The sequence below is a fragment of the Phacochoerus africanus genome, chromosome 4 (genome assembly GCF_016906955.1).
Source record: "Phacochoerus africanus isolate WHEZ1 chromosome 4, ROS_Pafr_v1, whole genome shotgun sequence".
NCBI lineage: Eukaryota > Metazoa > Chordata > Mammalia > Artiodactyla > Suidae > Phacochoerus > Phacochoerus africanus.
This window is the reverse complement of record NC_062547.1, coordinates 61,522,102-61,545,184: the sequence shown is the minus strand read 5'-3', so window position 1 is coordinate 61,545,184 and position 23,083 is coordinate 61,522,102. Positions and strand designations below refer to the sequence as shown.

The 23,083-nt window shown below is 50.2% G+C and overlaps 2 protein-coding genes and 1 pseudogene across 2 annotated transcripts; all 3 read right to left on the bottom strand.

The window, feature by feature from the left end:
* Nucleotides 1-4,669: 4,669 nt before the first annotated feature.
* CCDC194 (coiled-coil domain containing 194) lies at nucleotides 4,670-9,400 on the bottom strand. Its single transcript, XM_047776646.1, has 4 exons — nucleotides 8,055-9,400; nucleotides 6,647-6,743; nucleotides 5,881-6,013; nucleotides 4,670-5,445 (listed from the first exon to the last, which is right to left on the bottom strand). Exons 1-4 carry the CDS (start codon nucleotides 8,388-8,390, stop codon nucleotides 5,295-5,297), a joined length of 717 nt encoding a protein of 238 aa, XP_047632602.1. The 5' UTR covers nucleotides 8,391-9,400; the 3' UTR covers nucleotides 4,670-5,294.
* Nucleotides 9,401-11,685: 2,285 nt separating this feature from the next.
* On the bottom strand, nucleotides 11,686-15,614 carry BST2 (bone marrow stromal cell antigen 2). Its single transcript, XM_047776645.1, has 5 exons — nucleotides 15,257-15,614; nucleotides 13,318-13,384; nucleotides 12,984-13,044; nucleotides 12,576-12,706; nucleotides 11,686-11,967 (listed from the first exon to the last, which is right to left on the bottom strand). The coding sequence occupies exons 1-4, from the start codon at nucleotides 15,554-15,556 to the stop codon at nucleotides 12,595-12,597; spliced, it is 540 nt and encodes a 179-aa protein (XP_047632601.1). The 5' UTR covers nucleotides 15,557-15,614; the 3' UTR covers nucleotides 11,686-11,967; nucleotides 12,576-12,594.
* Nucleotides 15,615-20,802: 5,188 nt separating this feature from the next.
* Nucleotides 20,803-20,883, bottom strand: LOC125126625 (uncharacterized; annotated as a pseudogene).
* Between the last annotated feature and the right edge of the window lie 2,200 nt (nucleotides 20,884-23,083).

The window sequence follows — 23,083 nt, the reverse complement described above, 5'->3', positions numbered from 1 at the left end:
CAAAGTCCAGAAAACCCCCCACTTGTATGCCAATGTATTTGGTTTTTGGTTCAATGCAAAGGACATTAAGTTTTGGGCCTTTGGAGTTGATGAAGGAGGCAAAGAGCCCTGTAGAGGGGGATGAACCCCTCTTCCCCAGGTGTCCGTGTTCTTGGCTGAAAAAAGCTGAGCTATTTTCTTAACTGGGACTGAGCACCAACAAGATCAGGTTGCTTCTCACCCCAGTGCCCTCCACCCAGTCTGTGCTAGGCCTTCCCTTTCCATCTACCCTCTGACTCCTGTTTCTGCAGCCGTGGAAGAACTCTAGGGTGACCACGAATAGAGGAGGCCAGCACAGGGACCTGGGAGAGTGTGCTGGGGACAAGGTGGAGGCAGAGATAAAGACTCAGAAACAAGGAGTTCCCGCTGTGACACAGTGGGTTAATGATCCAGCTTGTCTCTGTGGAAGTCCCCAGTGCGATCCCTGACCCAGGCCAGTGGGTTAAGGATCCAGCGTTGCTACAGGGTACATGGCAGTGCCCTTGGCCCAGCAACTCCCTTATGCTGCATCTGCAGTCATTAAAAAAAAAAGACGACAACTCAGAGACAGGAGCTCCCGATGTGGTGCAATGGACTCATTGGCATCTTGGCAGTGCTGGGACAAGCATTCGCTCCCCGGTCTGGCACAGTGGGTTAAGGATCTGGCGTGGTCGCCACTGTGGCTTAAGTCTTGAGTATGGTGAGTATGGCTTGGATCTGATCCCTAGCCCAGGAGCTCCATATGCCATGCGGCCAAAAAAAAAAAAGAAAGAAAAACAGAAACACAGACAGAGACTTTGAGTGTTAATCAGACAGGTGGAGACAGAGAGGCAGAAGAGGGCAAGGGAATGCCAGGGTCTACCCCTGTGGGGTAGGAGGCTGGTGGGTCTGGGAGGCTGGGCAGCTGGGGTGTTCTCAGTCCCAGCCAGGGATGGGGGCCTGTTCTCCCCAAGTTGCCTGCAGTTCTCACCTACTCTGTCCTGTGGCCTCCCTTGGGGATCCACAGCCCCCAGCCTCTGTCCTCCTTCTTTTCTCCCAACTCTCATCAGATCTGATGGGTGCCCTTCCTACTCACACACCTGTCACGGCTCCTCATTTCCCTGAAGCTGATCTTCAGGGTTCCGGCAGGTAGGGCCAAGGTGAAGCTAGTAGCATAAGTGAATAATAATGATAATATTTTAGGTCTCTGAGCCCAGCCCTTTCTGTGGATCAGCCTTGGACCCCATAGCTGCACCGTGAGGGGCCTTAAGTCCCTGGGGCCCCACACAATCGGAGAGCAGTCTTCCAGCTTTAGCTGCCTCCAGAAGGAGAAGCCATTTCCTGTTTACTTCTGGGTTTATGCCAGAGTTGGGGGTGGTGGGTAGGGGGTAGGTCGGGTGTTTCAGAGCCATCCTCCCAGCCCCTTAAGGTCTGCGTCCTCAGCCAGCAGCAACTAGGTCTACAGGTTGGGGCGGCTCCTGGTGGCCAGAAACGGAACAAAGCGGTTAGCCCGTCATCCTGCCCCTCAGCCTCACCTCATTTGGTGGGGGGCCTCTCAATTCTGCCCGGCTAAGTGGGCCCTCTCCCAGTAAAGACTCTGACCAGGCACTTCTAAGCCATCTCTAAAGTAGGTGGGAGGATACTGAACAGGACCGGCTGAGAGGGGATCAGAGTTTCAAGGGTTCCAGTTCCCCCCTCTTTACACTGGACCTTTCAGAATTTTTTTGAAACAAATTTTAATTGTTTTAAAGGTAATACATGCACATGAGTTGAAAAATGCAAACTTTACAAAAGTATACAGAGGTACATGAGCCTGTTTCCCTCGCCAATCCCCAGACCCCTGAACCCTTTTCCAGAATTCCTTTTCCACAGCTGTGACCAGTGTTTCCTTCAGAGATATTTGGATGTTTCCCCCAGTCCCCCAATTTTTTTTTTTATGGCATACCCACACCATATGGAAGTTCCCAAGCTAGGGGTTGAATTGGAGCTGTAGCTGCTGGCCTACACCATAGCCACATCTGAGATCCAAGCCACATCTGCAACCTATGCCATAGTTCACAGCAATGGGCCAGATCTTTAACCCACTGAGCGAGGCCTGGGATCGAACCCATATCCTCATGGATACTAGTGAGGTTTGTAACCCACTGATCCACAGTGGGAACTATACCCCCAGTCCCAAATTTTAAAAGATGTATACACATGATCCCTCTCCTGCTTTTTTTTTTTTTGTCTTTTCTAGGGCTGCACCCGCGGCATATGGAGGTTCACAGGTTAGGGGTCTAATCAGAGCTGTAGCCGCCGGTCTACACCAGAGCCACAGTAACGCAGGATCCAAGCCGCAGCTGCAACCTACACCACAGCTCCCACTCTCCTGCTTTTTACACTATTGCCTCTCAGGGAAGATCTGTGCTGGCCTTTTAAACAGTTGTATAGCACTCCATGGTATGGATGGATGGAAGCTCATTTAAATAGTCTCCAGTCGGTGCACACTGAGGTTGTTTCCAATTTTTAGCAATTACCAAGTATGTGATAATGATATCTTCATTTCTCCTCTCCCCACCCTTTTATATTCTTTTATTCTTTTATTTTATTTTATTTGGTTTTTAGGGCCTTACATGCAGCATATGGATGTTCCAGGGCTAGGGGTTAAACTGGAGCTTCGGCTGCCAGCCTATGCCACAGCCATAGTAACTTGGGATCCAAGTTGCATTTGTGACCTACACCACAGCTCATGGCAATGCTGGATCCTTAACTCATTGAGCAAGGCCAGGGACTGAACCTGCATCCTCATGGATACTAGTCAGGTACATTACCTCTGAGCCACAATGGGAGCTCTTCCCAACCCCTTTTTAAAAGTGAACTTTTCTTTTTTGGCTACACCTGAGCAATGCAGAAATTCCTGGGCCAGGGATCAAACCTATACCAGAGCAGTGACCCGAGCCACAACAGTGACAACACTGAATCCTTAACCACTAGGCCACCAGGGAACTCCTAAATGTAAACTTTTTATTTTGGAATAAGTTTTGATGACAGAAAATTTACAGAAATAATACAGAGTTTCTGAATAGCCCTCACACAGCTTCCTCCATCATTAACGTCTTATATACCATGGTTCATTTGCCAAAACTAAGAAATTAATCTTAGTGTATTACTATTAACTAAACTCTCGACTTTATTTCATTTCCTCACTGTTTTTCTCTTCCAGGATTCAACCAAGGATTCTCCATTGCATTTAGTCCATCATTTTGTATGCATTTAAATATGATTGTAGATTAATTTTGTTGTTGTTGTTGTTAGGGCCACACTTGTAGCATATGGAAGTTCCTGGGCTAAGTGTTGAATCGGAGCTGCAGCTGTGACCGCACAGCAGCTTGCAGCAACACCAGATCCTCAACCTACTGATTGAGGCCAGGAATAGAACTTGCATTCTCACAGAGACTAGTCGGGTTCTTAACCTGCTGAGCCACAATGGAATTTCCTAAATTTTTTTTTTAATTTAAAAATATGGTTGCAGAAAAATTGCTTGGAGAGGAATGGATGGGTCAAACAGTAGGTGCACTTTTAATTTTGTTTGTTTGTTTTTGCTTTTTAGGGCCACACTTTCGGGATATGCAACTTCCCAGGTTAAAGGTTGAATTGGAGCTGCAGCTGCTGGCCTACGTCACAGCCACAGCAATGTGGGATCCGAGCTGCATCTGCGACCTACACCACAACTCACGGCAACGCCAAATCCTTAACCCACTGAGTGAGGCCAGGGTTCGAACCTGCATCCTCGTGGATCCTAGTTGGATTAGTTAACCACTGAGCCACAAAGGGAACTCCCTCTGAGTTATTTTTGAAAAATTAATTTAGATAAGATCCTTACATAATAAGGAAAGTAGTTTATTCCTGGATAAAAATCTATCTGAAATGGATCCTTCTTTTCTTCCAAAGGATTTTCTACCTTGTTTAGGTATAGGAAAATTTCCATGAATTCTCCTGGGTTTTCTACATACAGTCATACTACCAGCAGATAATATTGTTAAGTTAAATTGTTTCTGAGGCATTCCTGTGAAAAGTGCCAACCTGAAATGAATCATGAGGCAACATTGCAAAAAAGCCAGACTCAAACACCACAAAATGACTGGCCTGGGCTTTTCCAAAAATAATGCCAATCTCATGAAAGATAAAGACAGATCGAGGAATGATCTAGATCTGTCTTTCCTTGTGGGATTTCCCTTGCGGTGCAGCAGGTTAAGTATCGGGCTTTGTTGCTGCTGTGGCTCAGGTTTGATCCCTGGCTTGGGAACTTCTACATGCCACAGATGCAGAAAAAAAAAACAACCGACAGCAATTCATAGGCCAATATATTATTTAGTTATAAAGGACATTATCAGAATAGTCAGCAAACTCTGATTAAGGTCTGGGGATTAGAACCTAAGTGTTCATTGACAGATGGATGGATAAAATGTAGTATATATATATATGGTATATAGCTATATATTTAAACAATGGAATATTATTCATAATATTCTCATAAAAAAGCAGTCTTTTCATTTGCAGCAACATGGATACATCTAGAGGGTATTATGTTGACTGAAATAAGTCAAACAGAAAGATACAATATAATTTCTTACATGAAATTGTTACTTTGATGACCTTTTCAGATTTTTCTCATTTGATTCATCAGTATGGCGAATTTTATTAACAGACTTCCAAATATTAAGTCATCTCTGCATCTCAGGCATGTCTCTTTGTTATGGCATATTTTAAAAATGTGTTACTTTGTTTTCTGATACAATTTGATTTGGCAGTTTTGTACCCTCCTTATGCGGTAGGGTGAGGGAGGTCTCTGGTTTTCCCATTGTGCCATCTTTGTCAGCTTTTAGTGTCAAGGATCTGCTGGTTCTCATGATTCCAAACACTCATTTTAAAGACAAGGTAGAGTGAGGACCAGAGAGGAGGAGTGACCCCTGCTGGTCACTCCTGGGCCAGGCTGGACCCTAAGTGCTCATGTCTGTGAGATGAGGGCAACGCTGTCCTTAGAGGGGATTAAATCCCAGCTCTGCACTATCTCACCTGGTGACCAAATGGACCTCAGTTTCCCTGTCTGTAGAATAAGCACTAGATGGTCAGGGAGAGAGGGTCGAATCTTCTTTCTCGCGGTTTCCATTAAGGGCGGCTGCTGGGTCAGAAGTCGAGCGTTGATGGTTGTCGACTGAGCACCTTATCCAGCGTGGGCACCTCTACACTTGTCCCCGCAGGGCCCCCAGTGTCTGTCCTCCTGTCCTCGAGCCCTCATCCTGCTGAGGGCTGACTCACCCTCGTGCGCGCCGCGCTGGCCGCCGGCAGCCCCCCGAGGTTCCCGGACGAGAGCGCGAGCGGGGGCTGGGCCGAGGTCGGGACCCCGAGCGGGTCCGGGAGTGTGGCACTCTGCGCTGGGGGCCCGTCTGGGCTTCCAGGGCGTTACTGCCGGGCAGTGGGGAGGGGCCTGTCAGCACCTGAATCCAGGTCCCCAGAGACCCTCCGGCATTCTTCTGCCCCTCCTGAAAACCCCACTCTCCAGAGAGCGTATGCTCCAGGATCTCCATCTCTGGCCAGTTTTGGGACTCCTCCTCAGGGACTCCCAGCCTTCCTCCCAGAAACTCCGCCTCCAGGCCCCCCAGGCCCTCCCTCGAAATTAACTTTTTCTTGCAACTTTCACTTCCGCTCCCCTCCCTCCCCGGTGCGCCCGACCCCTGGGACCCAGGTGTCCAGAGTGCCAGCCCCAAAGTGGCGATTCCTGCCCCCAAAAAGCCCACACCTCCTCCTAGGTTCTAACACCTGGACCTTCATGAAGACCCTCCCCAAGACCCCGCCCACACGGCACGCCACGCCCCCTCCACTCGCCCACCCCTCACTCACAATCGCTTCCGCAGCGCCGCCTCGCGGGCTGCGCAGGCTTCGCCCTCGGCCTCCGCCGCGCTTGCGCGCCGCTGCGCCTCGTCCAGCCGCTGCGCAGACTCTGTGGCCGCTGCCTCCCAGCGCGCCAGGGCTTCTGCGGGTGCGGGGAGCCGGGTCAGGCTGGAGAGCAGGCTCCCGTCCCGCTCACACCGGTTTATAGTCTGCATACTAATTGCGTGATTTGTTTTATTTAAGTCTGTGTGCTGTTTGCATGAGTTTCACGTGCCATTTGCATAGCTTTTCATAGCTTTTGGGAGCCCCAACGCAGAGTATGCATGTTTTGGGGCACTTGCACTGTTTTTTTTTTTTTTTGTCTTTTCTAGAGCCGCTCCCACGGCATATGGAGGTTCCCAGGCTAGGAGTCTAATCGGAGCTGTAGCCACCAGCCTACACCAGAGCCACAGCAATGTGGCATCCGAGCCGTGTCTGCAACCTACACCACAGCTCACGGCAATGCCGGTTCCTTAACCCACTGAGCAAGGCCAGGGATTGAACCCGCAACCTCATGGTTCCTAGTCGGATTCATTAACCACTGAGCCACGATGGGAACTCCCACTTGCACTGTTGTGAGACATCTGTATGAACTTTGCATGTTATGTGCATTTCTTTCACAAATTTTCTCGTTCAATTGGATTACGTTTGACCCGTGTGTGTCATTTGCATAGCTAGTAACCTTGTAGGCTCCTCCCATCCCTAGCCCTGCCCACCCCTTTGCCCCCCAACGCACCTGTCAGCGCCCCATTCTCAGCCCCCATCTGAGTCTCCTGTGCCTTGGCCTCGTCCATCTCGGTCTTCAGTGTCATCAGTTGGGTCTGAAGCTGACTCTGTGGAGTGGGAGGGAAGTGATGGGGGAACGGAGGAGGGGAGGAGTGAATCAACCTCGCCCTTTCTAGGGGAAGCTGAACCCGAGTTCCTTGAGCTGTATTTGGAGTGTCCTTTGAGGTCCTGCAGTTGTAAACACAGAAGTGGCCTCTGAAGTCCGGGGTATGGAGAGGTAACAGGTGCCTGCATGGAAGGAGATTGCTGCCCTGGTCCACAGGCCCCAACTCGAGGCCAAGGGGAGGTAGAAAAAATTGAGCTCTGGGGACAGATTCTGGCTCCAATCCCAGCTGTATCTAAACTTGCAGACAGGGGTTTCAGACCAAAACAAGTCAATGTGGTGGTTGACAGTTGGGTTGCTAGGGTATACTTAGTCACCTCTGTGAGACATTCTGCAAAACTACCCGCCTGGCTTCCTCAGAATCTTTCACTGAGGGGCAGGGTCAGAATCTGAACTGCAAGCTGCTCAAGGCCTGAGAGGCATAAGGGTCTGTTTTGATTTCTAAAATTCACTCGCCGCTCAGACCTCTGCTGGGCCTGGTACCCAGAGATACAGGTAGTTACAGGTACAGGTACAGTTACTCAATAAATCTGAATGAGAGTTCCTGTCGTGGCACAGCAGAAACAAATCTGACTAGGAACCATGAAGTTGCAGGTTCGATCCCTGGCCTTGCTCAGTGGGTTAAGGATCTGGCATTGCTGTGGCTGTGGTGTAGGCCGGCAGCTGTAGCTCAAATTGGACCCCTAGCCCGGGAACTTCCATGTGCCATGGGTGCGGCCCTAAAAGGCAAAAAGACGAAAAAAAAAAAAAATAAAAAATAAAAATTAATGGCTGGGACTTTAAGGGTGCTTTTCTGCAAGGCCCAGGCCTGGGAGGGGTTAAGAAAGAGTTGGAAGGAGGTGGCAAGAGGAAAAGGGAGGACCTGGCTGGTACCTCCTCCAAGAGGCCAACTTTAGCCTCCTAATTACAGGTGACATACATGTCCCTTCTCAAAATAGGGCTGCTGGACACTGGTTGTTGGGGAGGGGGAGTTAAGTGGATACCTGGGGGGAGGATTAGCACAGGGCCTCCTCAGGTGGGCTCAGGAGTCTGAGGCTTCCCTAGCCTCCACCACTGATCTGGCACATAGCAGAGGACAGTGGAGCCTTCTTGGTCAGAAGGTAGACTCAAGGATGAACTGGCATTGTAGGAGTTGGCATTTGCCTCCCTTGAATGAAGAGTGGGAAAAACCAAGGCAGGGGTGGGGACCCCAAGGATGTATGTGCCCTGTCCCCACATATTCTGGATTCCTCAGCCCCTCACCCAATCCACTTACCTGGTGGCCCTCACAAGCCTTTAAGGCCTCCTCCAGCTCCCGGCGAACAACTTCAGCCTGGTTCAGCTGCCTGGTCAGGGCCTCCTCACGCTGGGCAGCCTCTGCCAGCTGGCGCTGCAGATCCTTGACTTCAGGTGCCGGGTCCTCAGGCAGCTCTGTGATGTTGGTTCCTGGTTCTGGGCAGCGAGGCCTCCGGGAGGCCGAGGCGGCCAGATTCCAGGCCAGCAAGGCTGCTCCAGCTGCCACCACTGCGAGGAACACAGCAGCCCCGCACAGGGCAAAGACCCGCCAGGCGCGCCCAGGCTCCAGCCTGGGCTCCAGCCCCGGCTCGGCCATGCCGCTGTCCAGAGCTCTGGCCCCAGACAGCCACGAGCATTTAATTGGCACCTTGGGGCACCAGGGACACCCACGGTTCCGCCCAGCCTGGCCATCGCCCGGCTGTGGCTTTGAGTTTGTTGGGAGGGGCTGGACCCATGCCAGCGGCCAGCCCAGGCTACCGAGCCCAGAAGAGGATTGGGGGTCCTGGGTTCCAGTCTTGTCTCTACATCCCGCCTGTTGCCCTCTGAGCCTCAGTTTCCCCCTCTGTGAAGAGGAGATGACAGTAGGTCCTGCCCATAGGACTCTGTGGCTATCACCTCAGCACATCTGCAGAGTACCCCATGTGTACAGAAGTTAGCTTGGCAAGGGTCTGGGGGCATTTTGTCCCCATTCTGTTAATGGAGAAACTGAGGCTAGAAGACGAGAGGCTATTCGAGCAACTGAGGTTGGCCTGGCTCAGGCTGCCACACTTTTCATGACTGTGAGAGGGCCAGAGAGAGGGTAGAAGCAGAGGTGGACCAGCCCTGTCTCCCTGCCAGTTCTCCATTATGCCACCAGGGGGCGATCTTACAATGTGACTCAGATCCAGCTGCGGTTACATGGGTCCCTGACTCCCCTTCAGTCTGAGTCAAACCCTCCTCCTCCCTCTCTCTTGGCTCGGATCGTCAGTGTCCGAACATGAGACACACGAACATGGGCAGATTTGGACAAGGCTTTGACTTCTGCAGAAGGGCAGGATGCTCAAAAAGCGTGCCAAGAAGACCCCGCCTATTTATCCCTAAAGCAGGTGGTGTATCTGTCTCCTTCCCATTGGTCAGGTCAGGGGGCACATTCTTCTCAGTTGGCTAATTTGAAACAAATTGTTACTGGGAGAAGAGGGAAGAGGGGTGGGGCTCGGAGGAGAGTGTCTCAGAGGACACAGGAACAAAATGGAGTAACCAAGGCTTGCTTTGATAGAAAAGACTTACCTTAGTTCCCACACTCTCTGCCCATCCTCTTGCCCCTTCATCTCCACCTGGCTGTCTTCCATTTCCCTCTCCCCCTCTTCCTCCTTATCACCCCTCTTTTTCTCCTCCTCCTCTATTTCATCCTCTACCTAACCCCCCTTCCTAGGAACCCCGCCCCCTCCCACCAGGCCCAGCAAGTCTTTGATATCATTTCCAGCTGTTGGCTCCCTCCAGCCCTCAGTATTCCATAGGCCAGAGCATTCCAACTCCAGGGCCTTTGCATTGGCGGTTCCTTCCACCCGAGGGCCCTCTCCTTCCTCTTTGCCCAGCTAACTGCTCCTTATCAGCTCTCCCCTGTCCACCATCTTCTTCAGACTCCTCTTTTCCCCACTAACTCAGGCCTCTTTTGATCAGTTCTCTCAGCTCTGCTATAAATTTACGTTTTATGTGTTTGACTGATTTCTGGCTGCCTCTCCCATTAGACTGGGTGAGTCCCTAAAAAAGCAAAGCCTGCACTTGCCTCCTTCCCACTGCAGGCCTGGCACACAGCGATTGTGCTGTAAATGTGAGCTGAGTGAACACTATGAACTAGAATCTGTGTCCCTCCTTAAAACACCCTAATGCCCCTTGCCCCCCAATGCCATTCCATATGAAGAAACTGGAGCTCAGAGAGGTTGAGTCTCAGGGCAGGGACACACAGCAGCCATTGGTCACTGCCAGATTCTTGCTGGAGCTGAAATCCCCACGGGCCTACCGCACCCCTCAGGCCCTGGTTTCCAACCGCTGGTGGGGTCACAGCCAGCCAGGGAAGAGGGACAATTTTAGGAAGGAGAGAAGCTTATACCCTGGGGACATTGGGTGGGGATTTGGTAGGAGAAATTGAACAGGTCAAACCTGTAATATTGGGCACATCTGCCCCATTCCAGCAGCAAAACATAGCCCAGCATGGTGGGGGAGGTCAGGACTGTTTCAGGACTTTCCAATGGCCCCAGCTGGGAGGGAGGATGAGAGGAGGATGTCCTGGTGGGGTTGGGAAAGGACTGAGGTCATGTGAGAAGGGTTTGTTTCCTGGCAGTCAAGAGAAAATGCTGAGGGCAGAGGATTCCACTGCCTGAGAAACACTGAGCAAGTCCAGTCGTTGGGTCTCACTTTCCTCATGTTAGGTGGGGCTGTTGGTGGAGGTAAAATGAACTCGCGGGTCGAATCGGAGCTGCAGCTGCTGGCCTATGCCAGAGCCACAGCAACACAGTATCTGAGCCACGTCTGCAACCTACACCACAGCTCACGTCAATGCCAGATCCTTAACTCACTGAGCAAGGCCAGGGATCGAACCCACAACTTCATGGTTCATAGTCGGATACATTAACCACTGCACCATGACAGGAACTCCGAGCCTCATCCTTTTGAGCTGAGGTTCTCACTGGAATGGACTGTGCTCCCTGGGGGAAACTTGGTAATGTCTCCAGCCATTTATTTTCTTTTTTTGGCCCCACCCTCGGCATATGGAAGTTCCCAGGCCCAGGATCCAATCTGAGCTGTAGCTGTGACCTATGCCATAGGGGCGGTACTGTGCAGGCATTTTTTTTTTTCTTCCTTGGGTCACAACCTGGGGATAAGGTGCTATGGGCATTTAGTAGCTGGAGGCCGGGGATGTTGCCCACATCCTCCAGTGCACAGGGCAGTCCTTACTGCAGAGAATGATCAAGCCCAAATGTCAAGAGTTCAGAGGCTCAGAAACCCTACCCTTGAACTTCAGAATGAGGAGCTGGTGCTCCAAGCAGCTAGTTGAGACAGGCCAAGACCCTGAGGCAACAAGGAACTTTTTTTTTTTTTTTTTGGCCCAAACAGGAAGTTGCCTGGACAATAGTTGGGATTCTAAGAGAATTTGAAGGAAGTAAGATAAGAGAGGAGGAGGGAATTCCAGCCTGTGGGAGGATCCAAGAAAGTGGGTTGAAGGGCCTGTGGGATGGTAGCTTCAATTTTGAGAAGCAGAATGGCTCCCTGGCTGAGGGGTTCCCAGCACTGGGTACTGCAGGATGAAGAAGAGTTTGGCAAAAAAAAAAAAAAAAAGAAAACAAAAGAAGAGTTTGGGGGATGGAGAAGGTGGGGGTAGGTGAGCATGGTGACATAGGTCAGTCCTGTGTGTGTCTGCAGATCCAGGTTTGAATCCCAGTCCCCCACTTTCTGTGGGAAGGAACTGGGAACCAGGACAAAGTGGGGTGGTGACTGCGGGAACCCCAGGGATTCCTGAAAATATTCTAGAGCAAAGAAGGCTGGGTGTGGATGTCAGTGAGTGTCCACCCTTGCCTGAAGGGCAGGCCCCGGATTCTTGGAGGTGACACAACAACACTCCAAATACTTGAGAGTAAGGTTTTTTCCCCTCAAAAGGAGTGTTTACTTTTTGGAGCCCAAAGACCCCAGAAGAAAGTGACCTAGAAACCGTGACATCAAGAAATGGGTGCCCCTACTCCCTGCACCCCTGCCATGCCCTCCCCAAGCATTCCTCTAGGCTTGCCCCACAGACCCCTGCTTCCCTATGCCCCCCTCCTCCCCACGACGGAGTTCCATGTGGTCTCCCCTTAGCTGGCCAGGTCAGGAAGCCTCGAAAGGTGAAGTAGAGCAGGAAGCAGGCCAGTCCAGGTTGTGGCCTAAAAAACAGCAAAACAGACTCTGGAGCAGATAGAACTTGGACTCCTCCCCTCTCTCTGGAAGCCCCGCCCCTTCTGAGCCTAAGGTGGGGTTTTTTTGTTTTTTTTTTTTAGGGCCACACCTGGGGCATATGGACGTTCCAAGGATCCACTTGTCAGAACTGCAGCTGCCACCTATGCCACAGCAACACCAGATTCAAGCCAAGCCCGGGACCTAAACCACAGCTCACCCCTTTGAGGGATCCTTAACCCACTGAGCGAGGCCATCGATGGAACCCTCATCCTTGTGGATAGTAGTTGGACTAGTTGGGTTCGTGACCGCTGAGCCAGGACGGGAACTCCTGCAGGGTGTTTTTTTGTTGGTGGTGGTGGTTTTTTGGGTTTTTTTTGCACGAAGCATGTGGCCAGGCCAGGGATGTAACCTGAACCACAGCAGTGGCGATGCGGCGTCCTGAGTCTTAAGCTGCAGACCATCAGGGAACTTCCCAAGATCCTTTCCCTGGGGGCCCAGTCCTCTGCCCCACGGCAGGCCACCTCTTAGACCCTGACTCATCCCTGACTCCTAGCCTTTCCCAGTTTTCTTCTCCGCGCAGCTGCCCCCTCCTTACCAGACGGCTTCCGGAGACCTCAGGTCAGCAGAGCATTGAGGCCCAGGACCACGACTGCAATGAACAGGAGGCTCGAAGAGCTGGAGCAGCTGAAGCTGCCGGAGTTGACTGTGGTTTTCCCGAACGCCTTCCTTCATTTGGAATAGAGATGGGGGTAACTCAGGCAGCTGCCAGGCGGGATCCAGCAGCTCTAGGCTTTGCTTCTAAGAATCTCCACTCCTTCCCCACCACGTCTCTGGGGAGGAGAGTGGGCAGTGGCCACCCCATGGCTGTGTGACCCAAGGGACAAGTCTAGGACTTAAACTTTGCCCCCTGAGCAGCGGGGGTTTTTCTGGGTCAAGGGGGTCCGGAGTCTTGGGGGGTGGGGAGGGGGAAAGGGGCGTGGCTGCGGGGGGGTTCGTCTCGGACCTTAGTCGCTCCGCCTCTTCCGAAGCCTGCTGCAGCTTCTGATTCAATCTCTTGATCTCTCCTGGTTGGAGTGGGTACAGAATGAGGGGAGGTGTCTGCTCAGTGACGCCCACTCACCTGGCCCCACCCTGGGAAGGACCCCGCTTCTAGCCCCTCCCCTTCCGGCCCCAGCTGGGAGACCCGGCGGACTCTCTCCTCCGCACTCCAGGTGGAGTCTACCCGCTTCCCTCTCTCCCAACCCCAACCCTGGGATGCTCCCTCCCTACGCCTTTTCGATCCCTAGCCCACCCCTCCCAGCCCCCTCAGTGGAAGCCTGGCCTTGTGCTTTTCTCACCCTGAAGCTCCTTCAGCTGCTTCTGACTTTGCGTCTTCTCCATCTCCAGAGAATCTCGTAGGTTCTCCTGGGAAGAGCGTGGGGTGGAGTGGGATGGGTGTGGGCAACTAGACTTTTGTCCCTGGCCCCTGGACTCCTCCATAGGCCCTGGGATCAGAGGAGCTCAGGCACAAACCCCCTTCAGTTTCCCCGACAACTCTCTCCTACACCTCAATCTCCCACCTTAAAGAATGCCCACAACCTCCCATCCTCCCAGGGCCACAGGAAAGGATGTAATCCTTGAAATGGGAGTTTTGAGGGCCCCCCCGGAATTTGGAGGCTTCCTATGCCCAAACTCTAGAAGTTTCCAGATCCCTGGGCTATTGCCCAAGAGGAACTGAGCAGGATCCCCATGGGGCCTTCCCCCATACCCTCTGCTTTAGCACCTCTCTCAAGAACTTAGATAACAGTATTTAATGCACAATCCTGAGTTGTTGTTGTTTGGGGGCTGCACTTGCGGCGTCTGGAAGTTCCTGGGCTAAGGATGGAATCCTAGTCACAGCTGCAGCAAGGGTGAATACTTAACCTTCTGTGTGGGGCTGGGGATCCAACCCATGCTACCACAAAGATAACGCCAGATTTTAACCCACTGCACCACAGCAGGAATTCCAATCCTGAGTTGTTTTACGGAAGCAATTAGCCACTTGGTGGGCATGAGCATGGTCAGCCCCCAGAACTACTGGCACCTAAGTGTTGATAAAGTTAAACCCTGTGAGGAGTCCCTGTTAACCTCCTCAACCAATCAGAGGCTTGTGCAGGAGTGAATCACATACCCTGTGACTTGCCCCCCACTTAGCTTTTAAAAATGCTTTGCTGAAAATAAAATAAAATCAAGTTAAAATAAATAAAATAAAAAGGAGTTCCTGTTGTGGCTCCTCAGAAATGAATTTGACTAGAAACCATGAGGTTGCCGGTTGGATCCCTGGCCTCACTCAGTGGGTTAAGGATCTGGCGTTGCTGTGAGCTGTGGTCACAGACACGGCTTGGATTCTGCATTGCTGTGGCTGTGGTGTAGGCTGGCAGCTGTAGCTGTGATTAGACCCCTAGCCTGGGAACCTCCATATGCCATGGGTGTGGCTCTAAAAAGCAAAAAAAAAAAAAAGTAAAAATGCTTTGCTGGGAGTTCCCTTCGTGGCTCAGCACTCGACAGGCCCGACTAGCATCCATGAGGATGGCCCTAAAAAAATAAAAATTAAAAAATAAAAAATAAAAAATAAAGCTTTGCTGAAACCCTTTAGGGAGTTGGGGATTTTGCAGGGGGTGGGGCGGTGGGGCACAAGCCATCCATCTCCTTACACAGCCCTGCAATAAACCTTACTCTACTCCAGTCTCTGACATCTCTGTTCATTTGGCCTCACTGTGCATCAGGCACATAAACTTGTGCCTACACAAGAAGAAGACTGAGAGGTCTTCCCCAAACCAGAATATTGTGGGGGAGGGGGAGCCCAAGTTTGAGGCCCAGTGGGAGTTTCAAGGCCCCCCATACAGGGAAGCAAGTTAAAGTTTCAGTCTGTCAGGAAGTAGCAGATGTATGGAGAGCCCCTCCTTTCTTACCGACCTGGTGAGGTTTTCCGTCCCAACCTGCAGAGAGGACTTCGGCTCCCCACCCCTCCACTGGAGCCTGAAGGGAGTTTCTAGCTTCTCACACAAGTGCCAGGGAGTTTGGACATTCCCCCACATCCTAGCAGGGATATTGAGGCACCCTGATTTGGGTGCTCTGGGGAGTTTTAAGGCCCCACCCCACCCCAGGACCCTCGAAAGTGTTTCACAGTCCCCAAATCCCAGTGGAAACATTCAGGGGGCAGTTTCAGGGTCTATCTTGATTGCCATGTAGACACTGTGAGAGCCCCCCAACCCCACCCCAAGCCCAGGGCCCTCTCTAGGGGATGTGGTGACTTACCACAGTCTGGTTGCAAACGGTGTACTGGGCCTTGGTCCTCTGTAAGACCTCCTGGGCCACAGTTAGCTGGTGCTGCAGATGGTCCGTGTGGTTTTGACATTCCTGCTGTGCTCGGAGGCCATCCTTGCAGCCCTTGCTGTTGGCCTTGACAGCAAAGATGATCAGAGACACCAGCTGACCCACCACCAACAGGCAGAGCAGGAAGACCAGCCACAGCAGTGGCCTGCTGTCTCGCAGCTTTGACTCCCTCAAGCAGCTGACCATGGGTAAAGGGCTGTAGGAATACAAACTAGGTGACATCTGGGTCTGTGCGGAGGGAGTCTGGGCAAGAGTTAGGCAAGAGTGCCTTCTAGGGGCTGGGGCTGCCCCCTTATTAGCATAGGAGCTGTGAGAACCAATGACAAGTTGCTGGAAAAACCCCTGACTTGGAGATGATTGAATGGGGCTACTACAGGCAGAGGACAGCCCAGGCTTTTAGTTTCGGTTTATTTTTTCGTTTTTCCAGAAAAAAAGGTGAGTCGTTTCTGCCAAATTATGGCCTCAGGCTGAATGCTCGCCAGTAGGATCCTGTGGGAGGGGAGTTGCGGCTGCCTCAAACACCCCATGTCAAGTTCCTGCCCTTCTCCTCCAAGTTTCTGAGGGTGACAATTGCAGTTACTGAGCATCCGGTGCATGCCAGCTTTGTGTTCATCTGTCCCATGACCGGAAGAGGCCTACGGCATTTTCTGTCCAGTCCCCAGCTGGGGAAAGTGAGGCTGAGAGGTGTGTTGGCGGGCTGGGGGCAGGGCCCGGGGGTGATGGAGGAGACTGGGATTTGAGCTCAGGGGTCTCCGTAGTGACCTAGCAGGTGTTGATTTAGCATCCCTGCCCTGTGGAAAGGACCACAGGGAGCCACCGAGGGTGTGAGAGCCTGCGGGGAAGCCGGAGAAGAGCGGGAGGGACCCACGTGACCAAGGCTGCGGTTCCCACTTTTGGCCACTTGAGGTCAGCCCAGTCAACAGGCTCCAGCCAGGAACAGGCTCATACTTCCAGAATCCGCTCCTGCCACCTGAGAGATCATATATTTGCCCGCATGTCAGTTATCAGAGGATGTCCCAGTCCTCAGCGATTGCAGCCACCTCTAAACTGGCGAGCCAGTGAGCCCTGAGGGAACTCAGGAAGGAAAGAAAGAATACCTGCCACCTAGCAGCCATCAGACTGCAGCCACTTCTTAAGGTGAGCCCTGAGGAAGATCAGGAGGTGAAAACACAGGATACTGGCCCCAGATGGCTGAGGTGCACATTGAAGGAATGGTTTCAGTGAGCCCAGACCTTGCATAATCTTCCTGTACACAGAAAAGCACTACATTCCTAAACTTGAGGTATCTAGTTTTTTGTTTTTTTGGTTGGTTTTCTTTCTTTCTTTTTTTTTTTTTTGTCTTTTTAGGGCTGCACCGGAGGCATATGGAGGTTCCCAGGCTAGGGGTCTAATCTGAGCTGTAGCCGCCGTCCTATCCCAGAGCCACAGCAATGTGGGATCCGAGCCATGTCTGCAACCTACACCACAGCTCATGGCAACGCCAGATCCTTAACCCACTGAGCAAGGCCAGGGATCGAACCCGAAACCCCATGGTTCCTAGTTGGATTTGTTAACAAATGAGCTACAACCGGAACTCCTCTAGTTCTCTTTTATTAGCAGTAGTCTTTTTTCCCTACTGCCTGCCCGTTGTTACCAAACTCCTATATATCCTAGCTCCCCCACCTCCTCTGAGCAGTTTTTTCAGGGTTACTTAAGATGCTGACTTCAGGAGTGCCTGTGGTGGCGCAGTGGAAACCGGAAACGTGCCTGCAGTGGGTGTGGCCCTATAAAGACAGAAAAGACAAAAGACAAAAGACAAAAAAAAAAGATGCTGACTTCAGGGCCTAACTCCTCATTTCACCCCCAATAAACTTAACTTTCAACTTTCAGGCTGTGCCTATTTGGTCTTTGTCTTTTTTTTTTTTTTTTTTTCCTTTTTGGTTGCAGCCTTGGCATATGGAAGTTCCCAGGCTAGGGGTAGAATCGGCTGCTGTAGCTGCCAGCCTACACCACAGCTCACAGCTACACCAGATCCTTAACCCAATGAGCAAGGCCAGGGATCGAACCCAAGTCCTCATGAATACTAGTTGAGTTTGTTATCGCTGAGCCGTGAAGGGAACACTCAGGTTGTGCGTATTTTTTTAAGTTGACACAACTTAGGATTCCAGGTAAACTTACTGAATTTCAGTTTCCTCATCTGTAAAGTGGGGCCATAACAGAAGCAGCCTCATCAGGAGGAGCTTTTGAATAAAGAGGAGTTTTGAATAAAGTGCCTCAGCATCCAGTAGGTGTCCAATGGATGTGCAGCCCGGTCTGTGGCTCAGGGCAGAAGGAGAGGTGGATAATGTGGAAACATGGCTACAGAATGAGGAGCTTGTTTTGAGGGAGGACAATCCGATCCATTTGTCTTTCTTTCTTTCTTTTTTTTTTTTTTTAAGGGCTGCACCTGTGGCATATGGAAGTTCCCAAGCTAGGGGTAGAATTGGAGCTGTAGCAGCCAGCCTGCATCACAGTCACAGCAATGTGGGATCCAAGCCAGGTCTGTGACCTACTCCACAGCCCATGGCAATATCAGATCCTTAACCTACAGAGCAAGGCCAGGGATTGAACCTGCATCATCATAGATGCTAGTAAGATTCATTTCTGCTGAGCCATGACAGGGACTCCTAATCTGGTCCATTTGGGAGACACTGAACCCAAAGGGGTTGGGGAGCCTCTGGGGATGAGGTAGGAGGTAGCTGGGCCCCTGGGCTGAGAATAGCTGAGACGTGTTAGGCAGAGTAAATTGGGCCTTGCTTCTCTTTGACATTTAAAGGATAAAGCTGAGCTCTGCTGGAGTAGAACGATAAGAGGACCACTTTAATCACTCCTGGGGTCAAGGAGAGCTCCCCAATTACACATGCGCAGAAAGACTCCTAGGGGTCAAAAAGGGAGGGGCGCCAGACCGTCATAAGTCCTGCTACCATCCCAGAACCCCTTGCTCTGGAATCCAACTTTGCCAAAAGATGAGCACGTATATCAGGGAGGGCCCTGGGCCCATTCAGGGTGAGAGATAAAACAAGATGACTGGCCAAAGGAAAACAAAGCCTGGGAAGAACTGTCCTACATAAGTGATTTAAATCACCTCCTGGGTGCTCGCCTCATGAAGGAAGAGGCCTGTACCCACCCTCCTCTTTTGGGTGTGTACTACTATCTTGCTTCCTTCTTAAATAAACTACTTCTCTGTGTGTTTTCCCATACGTTGTACTGTGTCTAAAATAATAAACTTCATACCAATTTCTACAATCTTTGACTCCTTGAAACATTCTTGCTTTCAATGGGAGCAAGAATCAGGGCAATTCTTCTAGCTTCTAGCTGGTCTGGGGTTAGGATTTCTGGTTTTCACTCTGGCTCCCCAGGCTCAATTCCTGAGCAGAGAATTACGATCTGGCTTCAAGCCATCACTCACTGCTGTCTCTCTGAGATCAGGGAGAGGTCCCCAAAGGGGGTTGCACCCTGGAGGGAGGCTCAGAAGACTCAGGCTGCGCTCCCCTCCCCTCCAAGGGACCAAGGGAACCCAGAGCTTCCTGCTAGAAACCAGCCTGATTACAGGCTTCCGGTTGCCTGCCGAGACCTCTGGAAGGCAGCGTTGTGCTCTTTCCTGTGGCTTCTTTAGCCACAGTCTGGCCACAGCTCAGATTCTGTTGAGTCAGCCATTTGAGTTTGGGGGTCAAACGGTTGGCAGGGCCGAAGCCAGGGACCCAGGCCCCCAGTTGGACATCCCTCTGCCTAGAAGCCCCTCCCCCATTATTAAGCCACTCAGCAGCCAAATGACAATGTTTCTAGGATGATCTTGCTAAGGAGACCCCAGGAGAGCCTCTGCTTTCCATGAGCAGGGGCTCCCCACCATTGTGCACTGTGTGTGCGGGTTACAAAGAAGAAATTTCCAGATTCAAAGCAAAGTGAAGAAAAGACAAGTTTATTGAGGCAAGACACTCTATTAACACATCGGGCCGACTTCCTGATAATCAGGGAGAGCCAACCCTGAAGAGAAAGAAGATATGTTTTTTTCCTTTTAGGGTGGCACCCGATGAATGTGGAAGGTTCCCAGGCTAGGGGTGGAATCAGAGCTGTAGCTGATGGCCTACACCACAGCTGCAGCAACTTGGCATCCAAGCTGAGTCTTTGACCTGCATCACAGCTCAGGGAAATGCTGGATCCTTTAACCCATTGAGTGAGGCCAGGGATTGAACCCACATCCTCACGGATACTAGCTGGATTTGTTTCCGCTGAGCCATGATGGGCACTCTGAAAAAGAAGATTTTATTTATTTATTTATTTTTACTTAATGAATTTTATTATATTTATGGTGTACAACAATCATCACAACCCAATTTTACAGCATTATCATCCCTCAGTGAATCCCCCCACCCCCCAACCGCTCTCCTTTGGAAACCATAAGTTTTTCAAAGTCTGTGAGTCAGTATCTGCTCTGCAAAGAAGTTCATTTTGTCCTTTTTTCAGATTCCACATGTAAGTGATAGCATTTGATGTTGGTGTCTCATTGTCTGACTGACTTCACTTAGCATGATAATTTCTAGGTCCATCCATGTTGCTAAAAATGCTGTTATTCCGTTGCTTTTAATGGCTGAGTAATATTCCATTGTGTATATGTACCACATCTTCTGGATCCACTCCTCTGTCGATGGACATTTAAGTTGTTTCCATGTCTTGGCTATTGCAAATAGTGCTGCAATGAACACTGGAGTACATGTGTCTTTTCGAGTCATGGTTTTCTCTGGATAGATGCCCAGGAGTGGGGCAGCTGGATCAAATGGTAGTTCTATTTTGAGTCTTCTGAGGACTCTCCATACTGTTTTCCACAGTGGTTGCACCAATTTACAGTCCCACCAACAGTGTACTAGGGTTCCTTTTTCTCCGCAGCCTCTCCAGCACTTATTGTTTGCAGACTTTTTGAAGATGGCCATTCTGGCTGGTGTAAGGTGGTACCTCAGAGTGGTTTTGATTTGCATTTCTCTGGTAATGAGTGATGTTGAACCTCTTTTCATGTGTTTTTTGGCCATCCGTATGTCTTCTCTGGAGAATTGTCTGTTTAGATCTTCTGCCCATTTTTTGATGGGGTTGTTTGTTTTTTTGGTATGGAGATGCAGAAGGTAGTTATAAGTTTTGGAGATTAATCCCTTGTCAGTTGGTTCATTTGCAAATCTTTTCTTCCATTCTGTGAGTTGTCTTTTCATTTTGTGTAGGGTTTCTTTTGCTGTGCAGAAACTTTTAAGTTTGATTAGGTCCCACTTGTTTGTTTTTGTTTTTACTGTCGTTACTCTAAGAGGTGGATTTGAGAAGATGTTGCTGTCATTTATGTCAGAGAGTGTTTGGCCTATGTTTTCCTCTAAGAGTTTTATAGCGTCTGGTCTTATATCTAGGTCTTTAATCCATTTGGAGTTTATTTTTGTGTATGGTGTTAGGGAGTGTTCTAATTTCATTCTTTTACATGTGGCTGGGTGCTCTACACGTTCAGAGAAATTTCTCTGGTCACAAACTATAGAAATGATCCCTGAAAGTATAGTCTTCCATCCTTCTGGTTTTAGCTTTACTATTTTTTTTTACATTTTATTTTGGAATAGTTTTAGATTTGCAGAAAATTAGCGAAGATATTACAGAAATATTCTATATTCCGTAGATCCCATTTCCCCTAGTTTTACCATCATACATCTGTATGGTACATTTGTTACAATTAACGAAGCATTACTGACTGATAACATTTTGAACAGAAGTCCATGTGTTGCAAGAAGGGGGAGCCCTTCCGGGGCCTGAGAATGGTCTCTAGTCTAACACTTAGAAATGAATGGTGGAGTTCCCGTCGTGGCGCTGTGGTTAACGAATCCGACTAGGAACAATGAGGTTGTGGGTTCGATCCCTGGCCTTGCTCAGTGGGTTAAGGATCTGGCGTTGCCGTGAGCTGTGGTGTAGGTTGCAGACGTGGCTCGGATCCCATGTTGCTGTGGCTGTGGTGTAGGCCAGTGGCTGCAGCTCCAATTGGACCCCTAGCCTGGGAACCTCCATGTGCCGCGGGAGCGGCCCTAGAAAAGGCAAAAAGACAAAAATAAAATAACATAAACTTCTTTTAAAAAAAAAAAAGGAAAAAGAAATGAATGATCCCAGGAGACACAGGTGCTGACAAAGCAAAAGACTTTATTGGGAAGGGGCACCCAGCCGGAGAACAGCAGGGTAAGGGCACCCAGGGGAACTGCTGTGCCATGTGGCTTGCAGCCTCAGGTTTTATGGAATGGGGTTTGTTTCTGGGTTGTCTCTGGCCAGTTGTCTTGCTTGGCCGTACTTGGTATGGCTCAGGGTCCTTCTTGGTGGTGTGCATCTCTCAGCCAAGATGGATTCCAGTGCCAAGGATCCTGGGAGGTTTGTTGTCTCCTCCCTTCCACTGGCCTTGCCCACATCATCTTGGTTAGTCTTCAGGGCCGCACCATGTGCCTTTGCGGGGCCTCCTGCTGTGAGACATCTCCTGCAAATGGGCTGTTGTTGTACTTGGCCAAGATGGACAGTTTTGGTCAATGGTCCCCTAGCACATGCATTATTCAGATCTCCTCAGTTTTTCTTTAATGTTCTTTTTGCTGTCCCAGGATCCCATTGTTACATTTAGTTGTCATGTCTCTGTAGGCTCCTCTAGGCTGAGACAGTTTCTTAGGTTTTCTTGGTTGTTTTGCTTTCTTTTCTTTCTTTCTTTTTTTTTTTTTTTTTTTTGCATTTTAGGGCTGCGCCTGAGGCATATGGAAGTTCCCAGGCTAGGGGTTGAATCGGAGCTACAGCTGTCAGCCTACACCACAGCCACAGCAACAACAATCCCAGCTGCGTCTGTGACCTACACTGCAGCTCATGGCAATGCTGGATCCTTAACCCACTGAGTGAGGCCAGGGATCGAACCCGCATCCTCAGGGATACTAGTCGGGTTCTTAACCCACTGAGCCACCACAGGATCTCCAGGCTTTCTAGGTTTTGATGACCTGGACAGTTTTGAAGAGAACTGATCAGGTGTTTTACAGGATGACCCTCACCTGGGATATGTCTGGTGTTTTTCTCATGATTGGACCAGGATGAGGGGCTTGGGGAGGACCACAGAGGCAAAGCCCCTTTCTCATCACACCAGGTCCAGGGCTCATGCCGTCAAGGTAAGCTTATCACTGTGATGTTGACCTTGATTGCCTGGCTGAGGTTGTGTCTGTCAGATGTAAAGCTATCCCCTCCCCCCCTTTCTGTGCTGTGCCCTTCAGAAAGAAGTCACTATTTACAGGCTATGCCTAAGAATGAGAAGTCACGTTCCACCTCCTTGAGGGCAGAGCATCTGTGTAAATCATTTGGGATTCTTCTGCCTGGGAGATTTGTCTCTTCTCATTGATTTATTTATTGAGTCATTTGTTTATTTATAACGATTTTTATTTTTTCCATTATAGCTGGTATAAGTGTTCCGTCAATTTTCTACTGCACAGCAAGGTGACCCAGTTACACATACATGTATACATTCTTTTTTTTTTTTTACTGCTAATACAATAGTATACTATGACAATTAATACAATACGGCTAATATAATAGTATATCACAACCAATCATGTATACATTCTTCTTTTTTTTTAAAAATCAGTCTTTTTTTTGTCTTTTTCCCTTTTTCTAGGGCCATTCTCGAGGCATATGGAGGTTCCCAGCTAAGGGTCTAATCAGAGCTATAGCTGCCGGCCTACGCCACAGTCACAGCAACTCAGG

Excerpts from the sequence above, each read along its gene's own strand:
- BST2 (XM_047776645.1), bottom strand. The coding sequence starts at position 15,556 with ATGTCACCTAGTTTGTATTCCTACAGCCCTTTACCCATGGTCAGCTGC. Across the intron at positions 13,045-13,317 it reads GCAGCTGAAGGAGCTTCAGG|GAGAGATCAAGAGATTGAAT; the intron begins GTGAGAAAAGCA and ends CACTCCAACCAG. Across the intron at positions 12,707-12,983 it reads GAAGAGGCGGAGCGACTAAG|GAAGGCGTTCGGGAAAACCA; the intron begins GTCCGAGACGAA and ends TTCCAAATGAAG.
- CCDC194 (XM_047776646.1), bottom strand. The coding sequence starts at position 8,390 with ATGGCCGAGCCGGGGCTGGAGCCCAGGCTGGAGCCTGGGCGCGCCTGG. Across the intron at positions 6,744-8,054 it reads AGGCTTGTGAGGGCCACCAG|AGTCAGCTTCAGACCCAACT; the intron begins GTAAGTGGATTG and ends CCCACTCCACAG. Across the intron at positions 5,446-5,880 it reads GCGGCGCTGCGGAAGCGATT|TAACGCCCTGGAAGCCCAGA; the intron begins GTGAGTGAGGGG and ends ACTGCCCGGCAG.